Here is a 20,739-nt window from a genome sequence, read left to right as displayed (position 1 = left end):
GTAGGGACTTGTTCCACGGACCGGTACCGTCCGCGGACTGGTGGTTGGGGACCCGTGGTTTAGAGTGTCTTAGTTAAAAGATACTATTATGGTTTCTCTTTAGGCTTCTTAGGTTGAGCTATGAAGGTGTGAAAGGAAGGATATAGTCCCGTGATGGCAAACCGGTGGCACGCGTGCCATACAGGTGGCACGCAGAGCCATTTGTGCCAGCACGCGAGCTACAGCAAACTTACCTCACTGGGCACATGCGCGCCTCACAGCTGGTTTTCAGCCAGTTTGAGGCCTTTTTCATTGTCACAAAGGCTTGAGAAAGGCTTCTGCAGGCTGAAAACTAGCCCCATTTCATCACTTCCTGTTTTTACGAAAATACCGGAAGTGATGAAACGGGGCTAGTTTTCAGCCTGCAAAGCCTTCCTCAACCTTTGGGAGGCCGAAAAAGGCCTCAAACCAGCTGAAAATCAGCTGTGAGGCACAGTGAAGGTAAGGCGGTGGCAGGGGTGGGTGGGTAGGGATTATGCGCACATGCATAGGGGGCGTGGGGGGCACATTGCCTTCTGGGTGCTGGCATGCGAGTGCAAGCATACAAGCACACACACAATTTTTGGCACAGGAGCCCAAAAAGCCTAGCCACTACTGATATGGTCTCTGTGTTAAGAAATTCTGTTTCATCTTGATTCTCTTAGCCATTCATGACACTACGGACGCTATGTTTCTGTTAACAAATATTTTTACATTTTTTTAAGCAACTGCATGACACAACCGCCACTTCATTGAGAACTTTTTGACACATCCTGCTAAAACAATCCTTCGCCTTCATTTGCTTTGATGTGATGTGATTGTTCCCTTCTCTTCCTAGAAATCCCTGGTTTTACATTTTTATTTTGTATGCTTCCCTGTGGAATCCTGGTCCCTGAGGTGCTATTTTTCTAATTACAAAGAACTACTTTAATATATTTTTTTAATTAATGTAGTTATAAATTTAATAAGATTATGTATCATGTTTATCTTGAAATGTCACTGTCTGCTCCACCACTTCATTTTGTTAATCTGCAGTTTCACACACTTAGAAGAATTGTGTGCCACATTGACTGACAAGTGTCTATAGACTCATTTTTATTTAATAGCATGACTGGTGGAAGAGAAATCTCTATCAGGTTGTCTTCCCATATTTATTGTAGTAAATATTGTAAATGCCATTCCCTCCCATTCGTTCATTTTTTTTCATATCTACAGTACGAGAATGGTATATAATTCACCAATTTTAATTCCCAGTATAGAGAAAAGATTTAACTACATACATTTGACAAGTCCCAATTTAGGATGAAATTTGTCATGTAGTACCTCCTACATGACAGATAAGTAAAATAAGTAAAAAGGTACTTGTTTGTAGTACTCTTTTTAGAATATGACCTGATATGATATCATTGTACTGGTTGAGTTTCACACCCTATGCCAGGGGTGTCAAACTTGTGTCGTTGTCACATGACATAGCGTGACTTTTTTCCCCTTCACTAAACTGGGGGTGTGGCCAGTGCGTGTGATGCATTGGCCCATGGGCCAAGAGTTTGACACCCCTGCCCTATGCTAAACCATAAATTATGTATGGTTTATTAATTATTTATTATGGTTAACTAGATGGATTTACACTTCATGCTAAGATACAAAAAACATGATTTGTAGACAATAATGGCTGAATTCATTGCACATGCTAAGCCAAGCACTGCCAAATCCTTTTGGCTTAGCATAATAGATGTCTACCTCCCCCAGCACAATCTATCCTGCTATTATCCTTAGCCTCATATGTATATTGATGCTAATTTAGCAGGCTTGTGTTTTCAATATACTGCTACTTGACTATGAGGCACAAACCTTATAAGGATGTCAAAAGAAAACAGAACAGATTCCATCTTTGTTATTTACTTTACAACTCTGGCATTTCCTTACCAAGATAAGATAATTGCTATAGTCATACTTTCCCAGAAGGACTGAGGAGAACCTTCTCAAACAGATGCAGCTGTAATACTTCTGGATAAATATATACAGGATGCCAAACAGATAAAAACCGGTTAGGATGTCTGGTAGGAAAACCAATGCTACATCTTTCAGAGGCCAGAAGTTTTGATTCAAGGATATTTATAAAAATCATTTTGATATCAGTGATATAACATTGATATCAGTGAGCAGGAATACTTACTAATACTTAATAAGTAACAGAAACACTTGTTGTTACACATTTCTAGATGATTTATGATGGGTTCATATTGTTGTAGAAAAGGTGACATCATAAGGGAATTTTGCAATGATTTCTTAACTTCAACTGAAGGTAGGAATAAATAGACCCCTCAACTCCAGAATTTGATTGCCCAATTATTCATACCATCTCAGAAGATCATATCTTCCCTTAAATATAACGTCCTCAAATTCTCCAACTCTTTAATCTAAAATCACATTTATTTGATCCAATAGAGTATTTGATAAATTGTAAACAGATAATTTTATGTCACTGAATAAACATTTAAGAATCTGCTCTAATTGTGTAAACTACTATAGCTAAAAAATTTGCTGTTCATCCATCTCTTCATCAGATATCTTTAATGATATGACTCAAGAACAACAAAAACACTAATATAACACTATGTTTTAAAAAAGCTAAAGACTGGGATATCAACTTCTGCTTATTCATCATCAGATACTGATTAGCCAAAGAAAAATAATTGTGCTTTGAAATGAGTTAGCTATTCCAGACTTTGCTTTGAATAAGAAAACAACTATCAACGTTTTCTATCTGACTAAATCTAAGTGCAATTGCTGGTCAAATGCCCCCATATCATTCTTCTAAAGAATATTCACTGATGTGGAAAGAGATTCCTTTCTCTTCACATGGAACAAAGGAAGAGCCAACTATAATGTTAGAAAGTCACAATATTATGTGTCATTTCTCTTATTGTATTTTCAAATATATGTTGCTGTTACCTATATTTTGCTTTATATGGTGGTCAGCCCAAAATCAATCAATAAAATTTCTGTACCCAGGTTACAAATTCAAAGTCTGCAACACCAAAAGAAGATACTAAAACTTACTTTTACAATCACTAAGGTTCAATCTCTTGTGATTATTACTCATATGCTTACAAACATTGAGTATTTGTATTTTTATAGTATTTTATTTGTTTTGTGTATATGTTTTGTAGTTTTATGTTTTTAACACTGTAAGCTGGCCAAAGTTGCCCTGTATGATGGTGTCCAATAAATTTAATATAATAATATTAATAAAATATAAATAAATAAACATATGTTGACGCCATGGAGGTTCAAAACCAAGGCTCTTCAAAAATTTTGAAAGGGATATTTATTAATAAGTGATAGACTTCTTTTGAATCCATAAAGCAGCTGGATCTTTTTCTGGCCTGAACGAACAGATGTGATGAGTAATAAATTGGATTTGACCCTAACCGATTTAGATTCATCTCAATGAACAGCCAATCAAACTACATATGTTCACATTTCTCTCATTCCATTCTGTGACATGTTCATAGATGTGAACCATGTCTCATTTGTTGTTGTCTCTGCTTTATGGAACATTACCTCTAATATCCATATGGCACCGACCCTGTAATTCTTCAAGTTGTTTTCTGGATCATTTTCCTCAGTAAATAAATGGACAAGTATGATTTTTTAATTTGTTTATTTGGATGCTCTATCTAGTTTTAGGACTTGTGGAGAAAACAGGTCACATTTTAGATCATATTGAACATCCAAAAGAGTTCATAAATGTTTAAGCACTACTGTAAGTTACATTTGTAAATAAAGATTTCTCTTGCATACACTATGCATAGTTCTGCTTCAGAACTATGTTCAACTTCAGTTCAGCTAGAGGAATTTATAAAAAGCAGCAAGAGGATAAAGAGAGACTTGAACAAAATGCCCAGTGTTTCAAACAATGGCATTCTTAGTCTGAATGTCAATCACATCACACAGTAGAGGGACATTACTATATACATGAGCCACATCCCATTACAGTATTTTGGTTGTGGCAGAAGGGCCATAACTTTGTACACAGCACTTGTAATTAAAACTTGGCAATTAAACAGTTGCAAAAATCAGGGCAAGCAGGCTGTCAAGGGGTTTTTATCTCATTGTGAGGAGTTACTGCTTACCAGAACAAATAGCAGTGACCATATGGGTCAATTATCTCATTCAGGGCACAGTAGTTTCCTGTTTGCTTCCACAATGAATGGATTTGTATAAAAATGTTATTGTAGCTGAAAATGCAGGTAACATTTTAAAATATGCAATTCTTTCAAAACTTGCTTAGTTGAATACAATGCTCTCCCTCTAACACAGAAATTAACTCCTGCCCCTTCATCTTCATTTTCCATGAACAAGTGCATTTCCAGAGCAGGGACTTTACATACAGATGAGTAGATGTGAGGTGAACAAGAGACTTTGCTCAGTTTTGGATATTGTGCAAACTAACCCATGTCATAACGATCTAAGTGTGAGGTGATCATTATTTTCAAAAATGCAATTGATGACACCCACTTACAAATCTAGTACCAATTAAACGAAATATTTCCATATACAAACAACTCATTCTGGAATGCATGTTTGTTTGTTCTGATATCCATTGTCCCGCTTAATTCCATTGACAATGAGAAACAATTATTCTGAATAGATTTTCCAAAATCTATTGTCCCAAAGACCAATTCTAATATACTGTATTACTTTTTAGAAAATGTAAGCGATCTCAAGAAATTTTCACCAGAGTGATTTCTGAGGAAGGATTCTAGAAAATTATACTTTACATTAGTGGTGCATAGGAATAAAGAAGATAATTTACTCAGAGCAAATATACTTCATATCTGTTATTTTCCTATGCCCCTGTGTAATTTATGATTCCCAACAGTGGTCTACAGTAACGAACCTCTTCAATACATCTTAATATAGGAAGGACCAGGACAGGCATGTGCAGACAGAGAATTGCACTCTCTCAAGAATCCAGGACATAATTCATGCGGTGCTTTGCATGGCATCTGTGAAATCCTGAACTTGCTGTAGTCCAGCCAAGCCCTTTACAATTTATGTTTTATGAGTTAATCCTGAGAGTACCCAGCTGCTGTATTCTGCTCTAGCTACTCCTGATGTAATCCTCAAGTGCAGTTTCACATAAAGCACATTCCAATAATCTAGAAGAGAAAATTGTTAATTTTATTATCACTACTATTAAAATGGAGGCACTTAATTAAGAAAAATTAGTGTAGCCAGATTATTCCTACCTAGGAACCTCCAGTAAAAAGATGAATGAAATAAAATTCCCCTGTACTTGTCCTAAATAAGAATGCAATATCATTCAGAGCAGGATATTTATTCAATATCAATACCTGGGAAGCACTAATTCACAGAAACCCTCTTTGCAGGGGTCAGCTTCGCATTTCTGATCCAGAGACAGCTCATAACACACAACAATGACTCCTGGATCTCTTGGATAGGGAGGGAATTCAGTACTGATGACACCTCATGATCCAAGTCTCATATAAGCTATATGGAATCAGAAACTTAGCCATCATGGAACCAAGCAAACATTTTCTGAAGGTCAGAGCAAAACTACCACAGAAGTGAGGTGTTGAGCAGACTTTGGCTAGCTGACTGCTAAGTGGGCATAGGCAAGTTGTGCTGGTGGTTCTGGCTAGCAAACACGAGGAGGATTCTACAGGTCACCAATGACCTGCAAAGGAGACATTCCATTCTTTCTTACATTATCTCCTGCATTATATTGTTGAAAGGTCACCCACCAGAGTTGGCCAAAACTTGCTGGCATTAGACTTTGAGAGATGTAGAAGAGGATCCTTGATCGGCTACTGTGATTAATTAGTTTAGCACTGTTCTTCTATACATGGATATGCATCTTGTAGTTGTAGTACAGCGGTTCTTAAAATGTGGTTTTCAGGTTACAGAGTACGCTAGGTGCCCATTAAATCTAGTTTATAGCACAGGTTATCATCCAATGAATTTTGAGCAATACTGCATGAAACATTGAAACATTGTATCTTGAAACATTGTATCTGAATGCAACAAAAGGTAAAGGTAAAAGTTTCCCTATCAGTCGTGTTTGGCTCTAAGGCAGGATGCTCATCTCTGTCTCTTGGCCAAGGGAGTTAGCGTTGCCTGAAGACAATTTCCACGGTCATGTGGCCAGTATGGCTATATGCCAAATATACATGGAACTCTGTTAGTTCACCACCAAAGTGATACCTATTAATCTACTTGTATTTGCAAGCCTTCAAACTGCTAGGTAGGTAGATGCTGAAAGCAGCAGTGTGGTATAAAATTGCCCCATACACTCTACGTATTTATGCAGTGATGGTGAGATGAAGCTAGTATGAATGTCTCTGCAAAACAAGCACTGGAAGAGCACATGCTCTGTTGTTTCTGTGTGCCCAGAGTCGCAGGGGCGTTGTCTCTCTGGGTAAGGAATCTTTCTGTATTTGACAACATCTTGAGGGGAGGGCATGACATGGTGCCAGAGTAAAGGTCCTTCAGTGTTTAGGTATTTTGAATTTAATAAGGTATGTCATAAGGGAGACACAGTACTTGTTGGATTCACAATAAATAAAATTTGGGGTCCTAACTAGGTCCATTTGTCTGCTATACTCTGCTTAATAAATGCTTTGGCCTGATTGTATCCCATGCTAAATAGAACACCCGGAGAAAAACCCAAAGCTGAGATTTTAGGTGTAGCTTTCTGCTTACATGTGGATTGAAAATAATTGCTCACAAACATCAGAAGTATATTCAATCAGATGAAAGGTCTCTCTAGCCCAGCATTGTGTGGCCCAAAATTATCAATCACATGCTATAGAAACTCCCAAGTAGGTCTTACAAGGTCAACAGCATTATCCTGCTTGTGTTTCCCAGCAAACACCAGGAGAACATTATGTGAGACTCCCCAACTAGTATCAACAGTAAATCACACCCCTGATACTTTCAAGACTTAGCTTGTCTGCACTCAGCAGAAGACTCTAAGACACAGCTTAGCTAGATTAGAATCTTTATTGAAACAAGAATGAAGCTGTACACCACAGCTGATGGTTTACCATCAGGAAAAAGATCTAAATGATTTGTATACCCTTAAACTTGTTATTCCTTCCTTCTGTCTTTTGGAATTAATGGATCCTGGCAAAGTGCTCCAAGGTCTTAAAGCCAAACAGCTGTTGCATGTGCACATAAGGCCTCTTCTGCCCCAGGAACCATTCATTGCAACTTCCAGCAGCTTCATTGTATGTCAATACAGTATTTACACTATGTCTAGTAGTTATTGAGAGCTTTACAGCAATGCTGCTGTGACCTGCAATAATTTCATATGCTTTTTCTAATTTTTCTAGATTAAAAAAAAAGATTTATAAATGTTCAGCATTTTCATATCTCATAAAATTAGTGACTTAAATAACCAAGAATAATGTAGGAATATGAAGCAGCATGAAAATATGGAATAATATAAAGCCTCAACAATTGGCATACAAAAGACATACTGAAGATGCCCAATGAGCAAATTCTGGCAGATAATTCTTTCACTGCAATACAACCACTATCATAAAAAACAAAAACTTTTCCCTGTCTTGACTAGTATATACTATAATGTATCAGCCCTTCTTCTACTGGGAAGATTTACAGTATTTCCAGTAGAGGAGGGGCTGATACATTGAACTTATATACAGGCATGTTGAATGTAAGACAGTCATCCCCTAAATACCTGGCTCTATCAAACTACTTTAAATAGTATAACCAAGGGTGTCTACCCTTGACAACTTTAAGACTTGTGGACTTCAACTCCCAGAAGTCCCCAACTAGCATAGAGTTGCTCACCAGAACTCTTCAGTACTGTCTTTTATGCTATCATGGGGGATGTCAAAATCACGTCATCTTGGCGATGTCATGTGACGTATCAGGACTTTTTCCCCCTTTGCTAAACTGGGTGGGATGGGGCCAGCACATGATGTATCCAGCCTGTGGGCCATGAGTTTGATTTTTAAAGTTGCCAGTGTTGTTATAAACCTTGGATTTTCTGAAGATTTAGTCCAAGAATGAATAAATGAATGAATGACATAGCTTTATGAAAATTACATACACAACCTCTAAATAAATGCTTTTCATTACTTGCTACTGAAAAGTTTCCTTGTCATCAAGCTGAATTTCTGGTCATTTCAGCAATACATCCATATGGCAGCAATATGGAAAGAGCTTAACTACCTCTGGGATTTTATTTTCAACTCCAATCTACAAACCTAGGATTTCTCAATGGCTTCCTATCCACATAGAGGTAGCCCTCGACTTACAACAGTTTATTTAATGACCATTCAAAGTTGCAATAACACTCTAATTTTTCACACCTCTAGCCTTTGTAGCATCCCCATGATCATGTGATCAAAAATCAGATGCTTGGCAACTGTTTCATACTTATGACAGTTGCTGTGTCTCAAGGTCATATTTTGCAACCTTTTGACAAGTAAAATCAATGGGGAAGCCAGATTCACTTTACCGTGTTACTAACTTATCAATTGCAGCGATTCACTTAACAACTATGGCAAGAAAGGTCATAAAATACTTAACAAATGCCTTGCTTAACAACAGAAATGTTGGGCTCAATTGTGATCACAAGTCAAGGACTACCTGTATTAACCAGGTGCATCTTTGCTTAACTTTTTCAAGAACAGTCACAGTCAACTAGGTGCTACCACACATTTGAAAGCATTTTATGGGATTTGGCTGTTTGAATGAGATCAGAATGTGCCTGAATATAACAGATTCAGAAAACTTTCAATGCATAATTTTAAGTATGAGAAGAAAACCAAGATGACCTATCTGTATCATTGTTGCAATCCCTTCCATGCTGAGAAAAATCAAGATCAAATCAGATCAAACCAGTATTCAGCATGAAAGAATAATCATGGATTAGATCTGTGGCTTGAACAGTACTAAGAAAGGAATGTAAATATTTATAACAGAACAGGGTCTGCTTTTTTGTGCTGACATGCATGAATATTATTTTATTTGCATGACCTGCAACTTTGGTGCATTCAACTGCTGAAATGATAGTAACAATGCCTTTTCTAGTTAAAATTGTAAAAAAAAAATTGGGGGAGGGGGAAACAAAGGACATCTGCTTTCTATTTTGCTTGGAATTAGCAAAAGTCTATCCTAATTGCCAAAACAACTCTGAACAAATTCTCCTCACCGCACCCAAAACATCTCCTTGCTTTCCTCCTGCATAATTTCTCCTTCCAATATCCCATGCCATTTCTCCAGCATTGACATTTTATTGAAAAAGGTTCCACTTATATCAGATCACTCCAGGTTCGCAGAAATTCAAGGGACATCATTCGGTTTAGAATAGCCTGATGGAGGATAGCTACAAAGAACACAGGAGTTTCTTTCTTTTTTTTAAATTAGGGATGCTTATTTACAAATCCATATTCCGGGTTTTGACCCAGTCAATCGTTTGTTTTTTTTTTAATTATGAGACTTACACTGCAAGCTACATGGACTCATGTAGAATTACAATCAATTCAGAGGGAAGGATAACATTGCCTTGAACATAGGCGAGAACGCCTTGCCCAAGACGCAACTCAACTGCAGTCATGCCTCTGCAATAGGGACAAGAGAAACTGAAAGAACAAGCAAAGGAAAGGTCTCTCTTGAGTCGAGATAGACATCTATCTAGCTTTATGGACGATCAACATGGAAGATTTCAATTTCCCAGACTTTCCATTTCAAGTCAGGGTTTTGTTTTGTTTTGTTTTTTTGTTTTGGACTCCTGGAAACCTCTTGGACTTGCCCCTGCCGTTTTCTGGGGAAGGTTTCTCCAACACCCCCAACACACACACACACACCCCGTCCCAGAAGTGGAGATTATCTGCTTGAGAAAGTGACTGGTCCTGGGTCACCCAGTTGGCTTCGGGACTAAAACGGGACAAGAACTCACGATTCCTGGTTTCTAGGCTGATGCCTTCACCAAAGCCAGCCATCCTCTCTCCCTTTTAGGGATGAAGCAGCCGCTTATCAGAGTAAACTTCCTCCTCCTTGGCTGGCGGCCCGAGCAGCAGCAGCAGCAGCCTCTTCCACCCGCAGTGACAGCAACTCCTCTTCTCCCTTTCCCCCACTTCTCCATCCTCCCGCGCTCCTTCTTTGGAAATCACATTCCGGGACCCTGCCTTCCTCCTCCCCTCACCCCTCGCCCCCGCGCCCTTCAGGATCTCGTCCTTGGCCCGAATCCACTCGCCGCGGCTCCTCCTTCCCTTCCCTCTTCCCAGCTCGCTCGGTCTCCGGCCCGATCCCCTTTCCTTTCGCCTCCCGGGCACTTACGTAGAGGGACTGGACTCTGGAGCCGTAGAAGTGGAGCGGCGTGTCGAGCGAGAGAGGCGCGGAGCTGACATCGTCCCCCGCTTCCAACGCCTCGTCGCCCCGAGCCGAGCCGAAAGGGAAGAGGAGCCCCTCGCCAGGAGAGCAGCCCCTCGGCGCCACCAGCGCCAGCAGCGCCCACAGACTCAGCTCCCTCATAATCCCGCGCTTTCTTCCAGTCGCCTCAAGGGCGAGGCGGCGGGACGCGCTACAAGTTTTAAACCCCGCCGGGGCTGCGAAGGAAAGAGAGGAGGGGGACGCGCTGGCTAGAATGGGGAACCGACCAATCAATAGACGATTGAGAAAAAAGCTACCCTATCGCAAGGCGAGGACTTGCCTGGGCTTTCCTCCCCCTCACACACACACTCCCCCACCCCCACCCCAAGCCATAAAAGAAAGAGCCGAAGCGTGGGATCCTTTAGCTTCCTCCCATTTCCCCGTCCTCTTTTCCCGCCTTCTTCCACGAGCTCCCATGGTCACGTTCTGTAATGCGAGCTCCGAAAGTTTCTTACTCGCCTACTCGTGAATGGTTGCGTATTAAAACAAAAACAAAAAAAACTAAACGACAAACGTGTCATTCTTCTTCTTCTTCTTCTTCTTCTTCTTCTTCTTCTTCTTCTTCTTCTTCTTCTTCTTCTTCTTCTCCTTCTCCTCCTCCTCCTTCTCCTCCTTCTCCTTGTTCTTCTTCTCCTCCTTCTCCTCCTCCTTCTCCTTCTCTTTCTCCTTCTTCTTCTTCTTTTTGCCGGAGGAACTGCACGGCTGGATTTACACGAGAGTCGATCAAATGTAGCCAGCGAGACTCCGTTTCGTTCTCCGCCGGACGTTTAGGATTGTTTTGAGAGTCCCTGTTACGTATGAGCCGCTTGTAATTATTTAAAATGGCTCGGGTTAGGACGATCATTTAATAATCACAAACTATTCCTTTGTGGATTTGCTGAAATCCTTTTTCAGAAAAAGCATCTGGAAAAGCATCTCATAGTAGAAAGAGTGCTTAGACTTGAGGCACTTTGACAACAATACAGTGTTGCATTTGAATATACTTTTCAAAGTATTGTTTGTTTGAAAGTATTGTTTGTTTAATTAAGTGCTGTGTACACTAGGCAGAATCACTTTTTTCTGAGATGGGTTTCATAATAAAGCCTGATCAGTGGTTTGAAGCCAAGATGCTGTCACCTTGGCCACCAATCAATTTAAAGACAAATGAAAAACAAGACAAGCAAATCCTTTCTTCCTTCCAGCTGACAGACATTCATTTTCTGTTCTCCCCTCTATCTTCAGTTCATGCAGGCTGCATTTCGAGTTCATTTTCCTCCTTGCACATTTAGCTGTTATTTATAAAGGGGAGAAATGTAAGATTTTAAGGCTTCATGGCAGTTGAATCTCTAGACTAGAACCACAGGGAGAGAATAAAGTTGAGGCAAGTTCCACTCATAGTGAAAACAGTGCTCATAAGCTGCAAAACACTCATCCTACAAATACTGTAGAAAATTTGTGTGTGTGTGTGTATCTCAATATAGCCAGAAATGTACTGGCTCATGGAGAAACAGAGATGATAGGATTTAACTTGTGTAGGTGATTTTCAAATGATATAGGAAACTTGCAAGAAGACAAAGGGACATCCATCATCTTACAAGAAGACAAAGGTACATCTATCATCTTAGATGGCACATATTTGGGCAGCTTACTTGAGTCATAAGCGAGATCTACTCTGTTTTCTACTAAGACATGCCCTTAAAATTAAAGAATTTCCAGCCCAGACCTTTGTTTTGCATGTCAGAAACTGACCAGAACTTATGACTCTTCTGCAAGAAAATGTAGTAAATTTTATTCCACTCTTTGTTATTTCAATCATGTGGTCGTTATTTTAAAAAAATGGGAATCAGAACTCCCTAAATGCAAAGAAAATAGTTAAAGTGGCTGGATATAACTGTACTGTATGTATTGTACTATATGTATATACATAGAAATAAGCAACACAATTGAATGGGAAAACGGGGTTTAAAAGAAATTTCAGCTGTATGTACACTAGTGTTTCTTAACCTTAATAATTTTAAATCTCTGAACTTCAACTCCCATAATTCTCCAGCCAGCATGCTAGCTGGGGAATTCTAGCTCCAATAAGACAAATCTGAAGATTATTTCTACCCTAAACTGCAAAGATTTATGACTCAAGGAAAGAACAACTTTGCATAATCCTGAGATCCTGTGCATTTCTTTGTTTCAATAAACTGTCTTTCCAAAATAACCAAGCTCTAAAAAAATGCATTAAACATACAATTTTAAATACTGTTATATTGTTTATAAAGAAGAAATGAGTTATTTATATGTGTTTAATCTTCGTGTTTGAATCACATTATTTTAATTTATTAACCACTTTCAGCCCCATCCAATGAAATGAATATACAGTATAAGTACCATAGAGTAAGTCATTTACTAAATGACTTCTTTTTACTTCTTTTTTGCTAAATACCATCCTCTATAAACATGTGAAAAAAACATTAATTAATTAAATCAAAACCATTTACATAGCTGCCTATTGTGACTCTGTGCAGCACACATAGGGATAAAATTAAACCTGTGCAACAAAAGTTAAAATAGTAATGATGGCCAAAAACAAACACAACTTAAATAATAAAAAAGACAAACATTTGATGGGCTTACCTAACCTCCAGACGCACTATTAGATGTCAAAGAATGCTACTATCTAATGGTCATCAATATTTTTGCAAAATTTTAGCAGTAACAGTGGTGGTTGTGACAAGGAGGATTATTTCCACAACTAATCCTAGTATATCAAGGCAAATGGATTTAACAATAGTTGTTCATGTTGAGTTGAATCTTATTTATTTTATTTTTATTTATTTATTTGATTTGCCAATTGTTTACAAGATAATAAGTATAAGTGTATACATAGTTGTGAATACATGAAATGGGTACATATAAGAAAAATAAAAGAATAAGAGAAACAATAGGACAGGGACGGTAGGCATGATGGTGCGCTTATGCACGCCCCCTACAGACATCTTAGGAAAGGGGTGAGGTCAATAGTAGACAGTCTAAGGTTAAAGTTTTTGGGGTTTGGGGAAGAGACTACAGAGTCGGGTAGAGTATTCCAGACATTGACCACTCTATTGCTGAAGTCGTATTTCTTGCCTTGAAAGTGTTTGGAAGTTTCACCTAGTGCAAAGTCTAAGCTTCTAATGAGTTCTAGACATTTAACAGCTTGCCAAATGCTGTTTGAGCATCATAAAGTATTGGTCTGACCTCTGAAGCCTTAAATAGCTTGGATCTCATTGTTTGAAGAATCACCACTCCTGTTAGTGATCTCAGGAAAGGAGATTTGCATAAGAGGCAGGCCCTTAAAGATGTCCACTGTCACAGAACCTCATCCAACGAAACTTATCCTGAGTCTCTCTGGTAATGCATTCTCTATGATACTCCATACTCACTCTACCTTTAGGGAAGACATATCTCTTAAATTAAGCATTTACCGTATTTTTTGGACTATAAGACACTAGACTATAAGATGCACATAGCTTTAGAGGAGGAAAACAAGAAAAAAATCTGCTTCTGCCTCCCAGCGTCCACTGGTATTCATCTGACTAGCGTCCTTGCAGCAAACAGCAAACAGCCTGGTCAGCTTCAGCACATTATCGCAGCCCCAGCATATGGCTTGTCAGGGCTCCATTCCATGGAGACCACCACCAGTCAGCTGAGCTGAGCTGCTGCTGCTGCCAGGGAACGCTGGAGACTTTGCTGCCAAGCAGCTGATTGGTGATTGGATTTGCCTCTTGGAATACCGCCGATCAGCTGTTCTAGGCAGCGGGGATCACTGTGGCCTGTTCGCCACAGCCATTCACCATGGCCCTTTCACCACTGCCACCACCCATTCTCTGCTGCCACCGCAGCCCATTCACTATCGCCCGTCCATTCCACTGATTAATAATTCTGTCAGGAAATTTATCCTTAATTCTAAGGTTAGTTCTCTCCTTGATTAGTTTCCATCCATTGCTTCTTGTCCTGCCTTCAGGTGCTTTGGAGAATAGGTTGACTCCGTCTTCTTTGTGGCAACCCCTTAGATATTGGAACTGTTATGTCTGGGAGATCGGTCCCAGGTAGATCGGTCCCGGGTAGGTCGGTTCGGACAGAGACGCGAGACTCAAAAGTGACATTCAGCTCTTTATTGAGTATACAGTTCAGTCCAGGACCTGTGCTCGCAGCTGCCCTTCATATAGGAGCTGTACGCGGCGCGGCGGCCAATGACAGCGCTTCGAATCTCCCGCGATCGGCTAGACCAATCGCGGTAGATTCTAAGCGCACCAATCACGGCCGATTAGTCGACCAATCCGGTTGCGGCCTGTGAGGGCCAATCAGATTTAAGGGTTTGGAGTATGTTAATACAGAACACCAACACTGCTATCATGTCACCTCTAGTCCTTCTTTTCATTTTTAATGATTTATTTTCATATTTATTCCTTTATTTCTTCCATATTTCTTCCTTTATTTCTTCCATATTTATTCCTTTATTTCTTCCATATTTATTCCTTTAGCTAACTGAAATGCTTTAAGTTTAAGATGGAAATATACTTTAATTTACCAAAGATTATATACTTAAGAAAAAGTTTAGCAGACAAAATACAGACACAGTAAAGGATTAAACCTTATCTATTGACTTCTGCAGTCTCCTTTGCCCCCCAATTAGTTATTTATCAGATAATCCCAGGTGGACAGAAGTCTCCTCTGTCCTACTCCTGTCCTCTTAACTCAGTGAAATGATTCACCCATCTTCTGCACCCATCTTCTGCGTATGCAGACATAAACACACACACTTTTAGTGTTGCATAACTTTTAGAGTTTAATAAAATGAAGAGGGGGGAAAAAAACAAAATTACTTCTCAAGTTATTGTTTTTAAAATGTTTGGAGGGAAATTAGTTTGACTACATATTTTGACTATTGTTGTGGAGATCAAAAACCAAATTATGATGTTTATTACTTAAAATTACTAAGTATATTTGCAGCTGTCTCTGCAGGTCAGTAATGGAAACTTCTCTTGAGAATGGGAAATGCATTTATTGTTGAGCTGACTGAAAAATATAAATGTTTCAAAAATAAATTCAGTTACCTCCCTCTCTTCCTCTCTCCCTCCCACTCCCATATTTAAAGTATTTAATTAAGTGCAATACGTTGACAAAGTAAAAGAGCTTGCATAGAACTGGGCATCAATTCACTGAAAGAGGAATTGTGTTTGATGCATAGAACACAGCTCATTATAAGCTGAGAAGGAAACAGCCACAACATTCCACTGCCTCTTATTAATTCACTGGTTTTCAGGCCAGATCCTTTCTTCAAACCAGGGAAAGAAGCCATGATGGAAGTATTGCCAGGAGATCAAGATCTCAGAACTTACATCTCCATAAAATAGGCATAGCTTTCTGATAATTCCCATTTGGGAGCTTCAGATTCATTACCTCATTTCAATTAATTGTTTCTTTCTTGTATGGAGAACGAAAAGAAGAGGGGGAAACATACATTTGCTTGTCCTAGGAGCTCGTGTGTCTTAATTTAATGATTCCTGGAAAAGCTTTCTTCATCCTTCAATGTATTGTGGAGCATTATTTACAGTATGAAAAAATGCAGCCATTACTGGGAGCACTTCCCAGAATCCCCTTTAGAAAAGTGCATACCACCCTCCCCAATTGTTTTCTTGTGCTCCCTCTTTCGCTCTCTGTCTCTCTCACTTGCACAGTTGTATGAAACAGATCAAGGTAAGTGTGAAAAAGGCAATTGTCAATCAATAGCCAAAGAGTATATTGGAATATTCATCAATGGAATTAGCAACTTGCCAGATCTTGTGGGTATCTCTAAACTTCCTGAACTTTAGCAGGGATAAAGTTGGAATTACCCTTCCAGAGTAATTCACAAACATGTGAATGGGTAGACAGACAAACATGACTTTCAAAGCAACTACCCAACCCTTCCAAAAATAGCTTCTTTTAAGGTGAGTGCTTGTTTTTTTTTGTCCCCAGGGACAGTGTGATCCTACCAGAAGGGAAGGGGGCAAAGATACAAACTCAAGGTAAAACCACACCAAACTTGATTGCAGGAAATACGACTTCAGCAACAGAGTGGTCAATGTCTGGAATATTCTATCTGACTCTGTGATTTCTTCCTCAAACCCCAAAAACTTTAATCTTAGACTGCAGAGGTGGTATTCAGCAGGTTCTGACCAGTTCTGGAGAACCGGTAGAGGAAATTTTGAGTAGTTTGGAGAACCGGCCAATACCACCCCTGACTGGAGATTTTACAGTATCCTTCCCCTGCCACGCCCACCAAGCCACACTCACAGAACCGGTAGTAAAAAAAATTGAATCCCACCACTGTTAGACTGTCTACTATTGATCTCACCCCTTTCCTGAGAGGTCTGTAGGGGGCGTGCATAAGCGCACCAACGTGCCTACCGTCCCTGTCCTAGTGCTTTTTTTTTATTCTTATCCATTTCATGTATTCATAACCATGTTTATACTTATACCTGTTATCTAATACTTGCTTGACAAATAAATAAATAAACAAACAAAAAACAAACAAACAAACAAACAAACAAACAAATAAATAAATAAAGTAGAGGGTACAGTGAAGACAGTGAAATTCAGCTGGAAGCTGCTAGAGAGCCAGAAAGGAAGTAATAATCCAAACTTCCACATTCCTGATAGCAGAGTTTTTTTGCCAGAACAAGGCATGGGTAGCACCAGCTAAGGAACAGAAACCCCAAACTTTTGGAAGCCACTAGATTGGGAAAACTAATAATATCCCAAAATGGTTTTTTTTTTCCAGAACAAAACACTTAAAAACTGTGGAGGCCAAGCCTTGGTTGGAATAATGTATTCATCTGTACCCCTGAACTCAGAGTAGGTGATGTTGTATTCCTTCAATTTAGACTGTAGATTTTTTTTTTTAAACTGCAAATTATTTCATGTCTTTTTCAATCAGAGATGTTAAATGATCATTTGCTTTTCTATAAAATGCACGCATGCTAATATAGATTAAATAAATATTCACATAAAATTGTGTATTCTCAAATGTAGCCAACTTTTAAAATTTCTTTTAGTATAAATTATTCAGACTCATGGAATTAGACTATAATTCCATGAATTGCGACTATTTATCCTTCTCGACCTCAGTCTTCTTGGCTATAATGCAGCTCATTCTATTTAGAAATTACAAATCAAAACAAACACCCACACATTTTTCCAAATATGGCTTGACATTCTTTTGTACATTTTACACAGTGTGTATAATGTCCAGAGGCAATGGCCTGCTTTATAAAGCAATTATTCAACAATCAACTCCTGAGAAAGTACACAAGATTTTGCAATAAACAGGACTGAAGCTACGTTCTCCTATAGGCATGCTGTTCATTGGTGGGAAAACCACAGGGCTAGAATTGTGAAAGTCTGACATGCTTACAAATTGTAAATTTTTAAACGATGTATAAGCTCTGTGCACAGTCTTTTCCAAGGGAGCATTTTCTATTCTATCTAATCAACACAACAGATGATCAAAAAGCCCGTTCTTTCAGGCTCTGTATGAGGACAGGGGCATAGCAAAGAGGAAGCTTTAGTTAACCCATATTAAAGAACAGTACCATTGACACATGAATAATATATTGAGAAGATGGGAGTGGTTGCACACTTATGAGATTTTTGTTCTTAGATTACTAAAGTAATTCAAGTGCAACTTAACTGTATAGGTCAGATGCGGGAAACAATAGCAAAATAGCTTGCAACCCAAGTCATTCCTTGCTAGCATTTTTTGGTACTGAACTTCATATATGCCTTCAGATATACCCTCTGTGTTTCTTGTTTCATAACTACTGTGATTTTTTTTTTTCAGTTGAAGTCAACAGAACAAAATATTGGATTAAAAATAACATATTGGAAAGTAATGAAATATTCCTGCTGAGAGGTCTGCTTTTAAAATGAAGTGCTCCTCTAAATTAGGATCACAGATATGTGCAAATAGTGAGTTTGTTGCAGAAGGACTGATCTGGGAAGAGTATTGCATGTATGTATCTGTGCTTACATATTGTATATCTGTTGCTGAACAGACCTACAAAAACAGGTTTCACGACATAATTGCTCCACACGTTTTGTGGAAAATTTACAATTGCTTTTAAACAATTGAATGTCTGGAATTACAAACTGACAAAAATCTGTGAGAGTAGGGGTGGAGGGGCACACAATTGTTCTGTGAGTCAGAGCAATTTACTATTTTTTCATGTCTGGAAGAGATCCATAAAGACTCCCTCATCAGACGGAATTCCTGATGACTACATGTCCACACTGTTTTCTCACAAACAATGTGCAAGTGATTTACTTCATCTTCTTCCAATAATGTTTTTTTCCAGTCAACAGTCTACATCCTTGGAATTTCCTTGTGGTCTCCCATCAAATTATTAGCCAGGTCTCATTTGGCTTATTTTTCTTTTAAAGTCAACCAAGGTCAACTAGAAGCTGTTATTGACTTGCATTACTGTTAAAATAGACAGTGCAGTAACAGTAAAGTTGTTGTCATATTGATTCCTTGGGCAGTCATGTATATTGACGGGGTTAATTGAAGTAATACATAGGATGTCCAGATGATGTCGCCCTTTAGTCATTAACTGATAGTTAATATTTTTGAGCCAGCATTGCACAGTGGTTAGAATGCAGTACTGCAGGCTACTTCTACTGACTGCCAGCTGCCTGCAATTTGGCAGTTCAAATCTCATCAGGCTCAAGGTTGACTTAGCCTTCCATCCCTCTGAAGTGGGTAAAATGAGGACCCAAATTGTTGGGGGCAATATGCTCTGTAAACCACTTAGAGGAGGCTGTAAAGCACTGCAAAACACTGTATAGATGTCTAAGTGCTATTGCTATTGCTATTTTTGTCTGTTCTCCCTTCCTCACAGATGGAGTTCATAGACATACCAAGAATAGAAATGCAGACTTCTGTAAAAGTATGAATAATTCTTGCATTGATTTCCTCTAATTCCTTTTGTCCATACCTATCTTTTCTTCTTTCTTAAATCAAAGTGTGCTTTATTTGACATCAGGATACCCTAAGTTAAAACTATTTTGATGGGGTTTAGTGAAGCAGGCTTGCATTCTGTTTGCTTGTAGTGCCCTGAAGTACAAACCTAAATACATTGTTTATCATCCTAAAATTGCTTGTTTTTAGAATTGTGTTTATATATTTATATTCTGCCATTATAATCCTTTGAGAACTTAACGGCAGCATAGAGGAATGAAACTGGCACAGAAAAAGTGAAATAGGCTGAACTAAGAAGATCCTTCAGAGGACAATTGATGCCTTTGGAATTCTGAGTGTCACAGGTGTTTTCACAAAATATTTGTCATGGGAAGTAAGGCCAGTCACAAAATGCCCATTTACCAAAAGGCAAATTGCAAAGACCTTTTTTAATTCCACTTTCTCTTTCTACCAATATGTTTTTCTTCATGTTGCAGCACTGTCATTTTTCTGGGCAAGTGGAGAAATCCACCACTACCACCACATCAAGCATGGATCAACACGCTTTTCATGGTTTATGAAAATAAAGCAGCATTTTTAGTTTAAAAGATTCCTTATCAGCCATTTGGGAAATAAAGGCGTTAGATCGGGTAGATCGGTTCCCGCAGAGATGCGAGACCAAAGTGAACAGTCAGCTCTTTATTTGGTATATAGTTCTGTACAGGACCTAGGAATCGCGGCAGCTCTTCATATAGAGCTAGCTCGCGGCTCGGCGGCCAATGACAGTGCTTTGAATCTCCCGCGATCGGCTCGGCCAATTGCGGTAGATTCTTAGCGTACCAATCACGGCCGCTTAGTCGGACAATCAGGTTGCGGTCCATGTGGACCAATCAGAATTCAGGATTTGGAGAATGCTAATATAGAACACCCCTCCCCTCTTGGTTTCGTCCGACGGAGTGTGGTTACGTAGTCGTGCAGGTAGGAGGGGTTTCGTACTTGTCTAGTTGACTTGCGCGTCTCAGTAGGTGTCTTGTCGTCGACTGGTTCGGACGGGCTCCTCGTCGCTCTCAAACCCTTCGATGGAACTGCCTGGAATGGTGAGCCGGGCCTATGGCTGCAACTCCCATCCAGTCTACCTGGGTCAGTCGAGTTGTCGGCTCCGCCATTCCCGCCTGGTCTCTCCGGGCTGGTTGAGCTGGCTCGGCTGCACCTTCCAGGTGAAGCTCCCATCTGCAATGGTTCGAGGTCTACCGGTGAGTATGGCTGGTTTATTGTTTGGGGTTGGCTTATTCTGGTTGGGGGGTGTTCTGCTTGCATTTTAGGCCTTTCCTCTTCCC

General features: G+C 39.4%; 1 protein-coding gene across 1 annotated transcript in view; it reads right to left on the bottom strand.

Moving 5' to 3' along the window:
* The window catches only part of NID1 (nidogen 1), a 59,290-nt gene extending 48,646 nt beyond the window's left edge, over positions 1–10,644 (bottom strand). The window contains exon 1 of the mRNA XM_087967621.1: positions 10,360–10,644. Within this exon, the coding sequence (XP_087823747.1) occupies positions 10,360–10,554 (195 nt within the window). The 5' untranslated portion in view covers positions 10,555–10,644. The remainder of the gene's footprint in view (positions 1–10,359) is intronic.
* Positions 10,645–20,739: the final 10,095 nt, after the last annotated feature.

The sequence above is a fragment of the Notechis scutatus genome, chromosome 1 (assembly GCF_049901735.1).
Source record: "Notechis scutatus isolate UNSWTSFEM ecotype Mainland chromosome 1, rNotScu1.2, whole genome shotgun sequence".
NCBI lineage: Eukaryota > Metazoa > Chordata > Lepidosauria > Squamata > Elapidae > Notechis > Notechis scutatus.
The sequence above is the reverse complement of the archived record's forward strand: the minus strand, read 5'-3'. Positions and strand labels throughout refer to the sequence as shown.